Source organism: Chanos chanos, chromosome 12 (genome assembly GCF_902362185.1).
Source record: "Chanos chanos chromosome 12, fChaCha1.1, whole genome shotgun sequence".
NCBI lineage: Eukaryota > Metazoa > Chordata > Actinopteri > Gonorynchiformes > Chanidae > Chanos > Chanos chanos.
This window is the reverse complement of record NC_044506.1, coordinates 2,130,001-2,137,500: the sequence shown is the minus strand read 5'-3', so window position 1 is coordinate 2,137,500 and position 7,500 is coordinate 2,130,001. Positions and strand designations below refer to the sequence as shown.

Below are 7,500 nucleotides of genomic sequence, written 5' to 3'. Positions count from 1 at the left end.
GGAGGGCTGTTTACACGTACACTGTCTCTCTCCCTGTCTGTCTCTCTCTCCGTCTGTCTCTCTCTCCGTCTCTCTCTCTCTCCGTCTCTCTCTCTCTCCGTCTCTCTCTCACACACACAGGCTCTCACTCACACACACAGGCTCTCACTCATACACACACACACACACACACACACACACACTTCTGTCAAAGCAAGCTTTGGCCTAGTTCACAGACATCTTGAGTAATGTGTCAAATGAATCAGTGCATTTTTTTAAAAGAGGTGTCCCTGTATGGTATTCACTGGTTTCCCAGTGTAGTTTTTTAAAGGGGTGTCCCTGTATGGTATTCACTGGTTTCCCAGTGTAGTTTTTTAAAGGGGTGTCCCTGTATGGTATTCACTGGTTTCCCAGTGTAGTTTTTTAAAGGGGTGTCCCTGTATGGTATTCACTGGTTTCCCAGTGTAGTTTTTTAAAGGGGTGTCCCTGTATGGCATTCACTGGTTTCCCAGTGTAGTTTTTTAAAGGGGTGTCCCTGTATGGCATTCACTGGTTTCCCAGTGTAGTTTTTTAAAGGGGTGTCCCTGTATGGTATTCACTGGTTTCCCAGTGTAGTTTTTTAAAGGGGTGTCCCTGTATGGTATTCACTGGTTTCCCAGTGTAGTTTTTTAAAGGGGTGTCCCTGTATGGTATTCACTGGTTTCCCAGTGTAGTTTTTTAAAAGGGGTGTCCCTGTATGGTATTCACTGGTTTCCCAGTGTAGTTTTTTAAAGAGGTGTCCCTGTATGGCATTCACTGGTTTCCCAGTGTAGTTTTTTAAAGGGGTGTCCCTGTATGGCATTCACTGGTTTCCCAGTGTAGTTTTTTAAAGGGGTGTCCCTGTATGGTATTCACTGGTTTCCCAGTGTAGTTTTTTAAAGGGGTGTCCCTGTATGGTATTCACTGGTTTCCCAGTGTAGTTTTTTAAAGGGGTGTCCCTGAATGGTATTCACTGGTTTCCCAGTGTAGTTTTTTAAAGGGGTGTCCCTGTATGGTATTCACTGGTTTCCCAGTGTAGTTTTTTAAAGGGGTGTCCCTGTATGGCATTCACTGGTTTCCCAGTGTAGTTTTTTAAAGGGGTGTCCCTGAATGGTATTCACTGGTTTCCCAGTGTAGTTTTTTAAAGGGGTGTCCCTGTATGGCATTCACTGGTTTCCCAGCTAACACTAGCATTAGCAACGTTTTGTGACGGTGTACTCTGCGGGTATTAGTGCGTGTGTCTGTGTGTGTGTGTGTGTGTGTGTGTGTGTCTGTGTGTGTGTGTGTGTGTGTGTGTGTGTGTGTATGGAAAAACAAACCAGGACACAGTCAGGAAAATGAGCTCTGCATTGGCACTGAGTCTGTACAATTACATGTCAGATAAGCAAATATTTAAGCGATCTGTTTCCCTGCAGTCTGTCAAGTGTTTGAACAAAAGGAGAGAATGACAAAATATAGAAATCAAAAATGAACAGGCGGAAGAAAAACATTTTACACACACACACACACGCACTCATACCCTCACACACACACACACACACACACACACACACACACTTGCCAGAAATCAATACCAATACTCAAAAATCAATGACAATAACAGCCCCTTCATTGAAAAACCAGTTTGTTCAGGTCAGCATGCGTGTCTGTATGAGTGTGTGTGTGTGTGTGTGTGTGGGGTCAGGTTCCACAGGAGCACAGAGCTGTTTCTCTCAGTGACAATGACAGTGAGGGACAAACGGGACAGTGCGTCACTCATCCTTGCCCATGTTCATGACACCGTGTTTTTACAGCTCCCATAAAACTTTGGACCTGAGAACTGCACACAAAAGCCACTTTTTAAAACTGTTTTTAGACACAGGTGACTCAACCCTGACCTTCTGCATGAACGCAAAGACGTTATGGTGGTGTAAGACTGATTAGGCGTTAAGGTGAGAGAAAAAAAAGTGAGAGAGGCGCCTTTAACACCACAAGCACGTCAACAAGTGTTTCTGTTCTGAGTAGTTTAAAATCCCACACCATAACATTCCCCAAGCTGGAGACTTTTACAAGACTCTTACCTAGTTTCTACGTTAACTGTGTGTGTGAGAGAGTTAGAGAGAGAGCACAAGAAACGGCAGTGAAGTGATCCTTTTATGAGAGACATCCATAATAAAGTGGTTCTAACTGCTTTACACTCTCAGACCCACTTGTCTTTGGCCAAACTCCTTTCTGGAAACAGACCTCGTGGGTCCGCCTGCCTTTCAGCAGCCAATAGATGTGTCAACCTGTAACAGGACACCTTTGACTTTTTTTTTTCCATTTTTTCCCCTGTTTCACATTCCACCACACCATTCATTTGCATACTGGCCTCCCCGTTTGTCAAAAGACCCAGGAAAATTAGGCTTATCTAGCCTTATGAAAAAATCCAGAGAGAGAGAATGTTCAAGGTCAAGAAAGGTTAAGGTCAAGAAAACTGATCCAGTCAAATGCCAACGTGAGAACTACTGCACTGACAGACAGAAAGAAAGAATATCTCTCTCTCTCTCTCTTTGTAAAAGAAACACAGAGAGAAGTGAATTGAATAGAACTGAGCAGAGTTGAACAGAATTTGACTGAATTTGATTGAATTGAATTGAATAGAATTGAATAGAATTTGACTGGACTGGATTGGATTGGACTGGACTGAACCAAGCACCTGTTTGGGAGAAGAGAAAAAGAAAGAACAGACGAGAAGAGAATGATAAGTTGCTATGTGCGACACAGAAAAAGACAAGGTGTAAAAGCTGAAGTGTCTCTCAGTTTGGTCTCTGTTCGTCCTTGTTTAAACATTGATCCGTTCTGCTCATAGGGTTCATGACGGGAAAAAAAAGGCAAAAAGAGTGACCTTCTCCCCACCCACGGCCCGGACCCGCTCACGCAACACACAGACCCAGGCATCCACGGCCCGGACCCGCTCACGCAACACACAGGCCCAGGCTCCTGGCCACTGGGCATTTCCTATACAAACACTGTATGGAATGATATTCTCATTTTGATAACGTTCCAAAGATTTGTCCTGTACCTACAAAAGCGAGACGTGAAATAGAGATTATTTTCTACTTTTCAAAGTATATCTCATGTCCGTGAGGTGGAGTGTGACTAAGAAAACTCTCTTAAATGTGAGTGAGTGAAGGAGGGAAGAGAATGTTGACAGATGAAACTAAAGAATGTTGAGAGCCAGTGGAATCAGTGGAAGTTTCAGGCTTTACGCTGTAACAATCTTGGAATGTTCCGTGTGTCAGCTCCTCTGGTCTTTGATTAATGCCCAACTTGTCTCCAGAGAGAGAAAAAAAACCTGATTATTCCAAAAACACAGCATAAGTATGAACCTAGGGTTGGTCATCACTGACCTAGAGTCAGTGTATGCTGCAGTTGATACGAAGAAGGGTTTAGCAGACACTGATCTAGAGTCAGAGAGAGGGGATAAGGAAATGTGACGGACTGACCAGAGGACTGAAACTCCTCACAGTGGTAAACAAGATGAGGAAAGTGCTCTTTCCTTTTCAGCTGTTATCTGGTGATGGGACACTTGATTCATGTGTTCCACCTGGTTTCACACACCTGTCTGTTCCAATGCTGATACTGATCAGCTCTTTAGAGTGACGAGGTTTGACATACCAGCATCATTCAGCTAGAGCAGCTTTGTGTGAGCAGGGGTATCCATATACACTGTGTAATATAGTGTTTAGCCTCTATGTCCTTGGGTTTGTCATGCATACCTACAATTACCGGTTAACAATTAACTGACAAGTCTTCAATCTGTGTTTCATTGACCAGCTGCTTTCAGTGATAACCTCTACATCACATTAAGAGTCAACCGTGAATAAGACGGACCTTCAGTATGTTTCAGGGTTAGGGTAAATGACCACGGGTAGGAGTATGGACTAAGTATGGGATTTCAGATACCACAGTGTGGTATGTCTAACTGTCTTAAACCCACATGTCTTTGCCCAATCTCCTTTCTGGACGTATCCTTATGAGTCTGCCTACGTTTCAGCACCCACAAGGTGTTTCTATTGGCGACAGGAGACCTTTGACTGGTCAGCTTTTTTTTTTTTTTTCTTCCCTGTCACATACCCCCACTCCTCTCCTCCTCTCCTCCCCTCTCCTCCGCTCCCCTCCCCTCCCCTCCTCTCTCCCTGCTCACTCAAAACAAAGGCCAGTTATTTGCATGCGGGCCTCCTTGTCTGTCAACTGATCCAGCACTTCCTCACACAAATCCATGCACAGGCACATACACACATACATACACAGACATAAAGACACAAACACACACACACACACACACACATACATACACACACATACACACATACATACAGACATACAGACATAAACACACAAATACACACACACACACACACACACAGAGTGAGCGCTGAGAAGACACACTGACTGTTCACATACTTTTAAATGCATCAGTTTGTTTTTGGTTTTCTTTCCTCGTGTTACTTCATGAGTGCAGTATGGCTGAAGTCCCTGTTGGGCCTGTAGGGCACTGACTATGGCAAACAGACCAGAACAGGGCTTGTGCGGTTTCGCTGCAAGTCCAAAATACTCACTCATCGGGACACTGTGGCATATATACATGTTGGCATAAGTGCAGCCAAATCAGAGAGCAGACAGGAGCTCTGTCAGTGACGGGGTTTACGTCAGTTCAGCTGTAACGCACTGATCAATGACATGAACCAGTGGGTTTTAGTCTGGTTCATGGGGACTTCTGCTACGTACAGAGGACCTTATGGGTTAACACACGTGGTTATGAGAAAACAAACAAACAAACAAACAAACATCAAAGGCCAAAACGTCCTTCGCTTGTATGTTGAGAGAACCTGTCTCTCATTTTATATGTAATTCAAAAGAAAATGAAACTAAAAGAAACAAACCAGAAAAGTAAGTGTGTGTGTGTGTGTGTGTGTGTGTGTGTGTGTTTGATATTTAACTCAGGGGTTAAGCAGCCTTCCTCCTGATCTGCCACATTTTTGCAGGAACTGCAGTAATTTAGCTGGAATCAAGGGTGTCTTGACACGAGCTATAGACCGCACACATTAAGGCTGCACAACAAGAAAGTTAAGCACTGACTCACATACTGATCTGAGATCAGCTTTGGTTAGGGGGTAGTGTCAGTTCACCATTGGTCTATCCTCCCAAAACACACTATTGCAGATTTGTACACGCATCCAGTTTCCACATACTTTGCTTGGATTGTCACCAGTCAGTGCTGTATTCGTAAAGCAATGAGTATGTCCGTCTTTTTCACTTTACTCTTTGTCTGAGATATTACACATCATTCATTTTCTGTCAGTTAATGTTCACGGGGTAACGCTGAATGCATCTGCGACGTTATGTGTGAATTTATGGTGGTATGTATTTTATCGTGTAAACGGTGTCATTTTTCGTGTGTACAGTATTTCTGCATGCAAGTGCCAACACCCTGGGTCACTGGGTTGATTTCATGACAAGATAGGGTATAACAGGAACTTTCAGATCAACAAAATTCTCTGTTGTCACACTGTCAAATGTACTGTCTGTATTCAAACAATTTGTCATAAAATCGAGTCTAAATAAAGAAATATTCAAAGACTCTGGCATTTACGGCACGTGGCTTCATTAATTCACTTTGCCTATCACAGGCCGGCTCTGAACTGATGTATTTTAGCACATCATATTAGCACTTCCCTTTCTAAACTACGCCGTCTCGCCTCGTGTGGTCTCTGCTGCTGTTGTTACGAAAACGACAAAACTTTATCCACTCATTCTCATGGTAAACTGCATTATTCCTTTATTCCTGCCTCAGAATAGTTGCTTATTATACTGTTTATCAGACAGATCGTTATCAGAGAGACTACTTCTAAGAACACGGGAAACCATGGCTACACTTCCATCAACAAATGAATTTTGTCTAAAACAAGTACACAAGGTGGCGGGGGGTGAAGAGAGGCTACACCTGGATAACAAAAAAAACTGTCAACGAACTTCAAAACTGTCAGTTGTAAATGTCAGGTCATTTAACAGTATAAAAAGCTCTTACCATACTCCGAACTTTCCTCCTGTTTCTTTCCCATTTCACCGAGGTTCCACCTGTCTCATTCAGCGCTTCAATAAAACACACTCTTTCTGGAGAAACTGAGTCGATTATTCGTTTAAAAAGTAAATTAAAAACTAGTTGAGGAGTTAAAATGAAGTAAAAGCTTTGGCAGAGTGTGTGCTCGTTGTACACTCTCGCCACAAGAAATCTTTCTTCCTCGCTCTCCACTGCCGTTACTAAGCAGCGACGTCACAGAGGCACCTGCACATATGATGCTCACCTGGCACGCCAGCCCCGCCTCGCGTTATGTTTCGCACCGACTGCAGCACGACCCCTAGCGAACAGCATATTCGGGATTATCCTCTCGAGGACATTTCTACGAATCGCTCGTTCTTGACATCACGGACAGCGACTCTGGGATTACAACCGTCTCCAGAATGAGTCTACAGATTCTGCTCTGAATTGGCAAATATTCAAATATTGCCTAACTTAAAAGCAGAAGTATTATGCTGACTTGTAATTACTACCAATGCTGTGTGTATCATCCATCCTTCATTCAGCCTGTGACATGAGTTACAAACCAGTTTACTTATGCGGCGTACTTTGGTATTGAAACCATTCGATTACAATTCTGTCTGAGCCAAAGGAGGAAGTGAAGAAATTACAATGACAGCTCCTTTATTGCCGTTTCAGAAGTATGCACACCTTGTAATCGTTTCCTTATTACTCCAGTACAGGAAGTCCTCTGTGACTTATCCTAAATACTCCAGTGTTTATGAACAATTACTTCACCTAATGTAAACCATTTATTGGTGTCAGCTTAGTACAGTGGTAGCACTATTATCAGTAGACTCAAGGAACAACAACAACAACAACAAAAAAAAGAAAAGAAAAAAGTCTGCTATGCATAACGACTTTGTTGTGATATTCAGAAGTAGGTCAGAATACGTTTGGGCACTCCTCAGGCCAGCTGTGTCACACTCAGGGACTGAGAAGACAGCATTGTACAACAATTTAATTACCAACACTTCAAATGCTGTACAACGAGACTGATAAGCCTTTTATTAGCAAATTACTTTTATTAAAAGACATAACAGTGTTTACACAGCCTCATAAAGAAAAGAAGAGAAACAGCACAGTCTTAAATTAGCTGTGAGTGTCCTATTCGTTCGCTGGAGGACACAGTTCACTCATTGTTGGCACGGCCAAGTGTGAGAACACAGTGATATCACGTTTCACTGTAAACGGTCAATTCATGAATGATCTCTTTTTCGCAGGATAACATTACAGTCAATTCTTTTCGGGGACCACAGTATAGAAGAACACTGTTTGCATGTTCATTTCACTCATCATCACTTTTGGTTTTCTGACACAGCGACATCTTTTTCTTTCTCCTTTTTAACAGTAAATAAACGTACATCAGGGCTTCCGTTAGGGTTTCACGAGGCTGATAT

The 7,500-nt window shown here is 42.9% G+C and overlaps 1 protein-coding gene across 1 annotated transcript in view; it reads right to left on the bottom strand.

Annotated features, from left to right (window-relative positions):
* Positions 1-6,083, bottom strand: part of slc44a4 (solute carrier family 44 member 4) — a 27,193-nt gene extending 21,110 nt beyond the window's left edge. Inside the window, exon 1 of the mRNA XM_030789069.1 lies at positions 6,050-6,083. Within this exon, the coding sequence (XP_030644929.1) occupies positions 6,050-6,083 (34 nt within the window). The remainder of the gene's footprint in view (positions 1-6,049) is intronic.
* Positions 6,084-7,500: the final 1,417 nt, after the last annotated feature.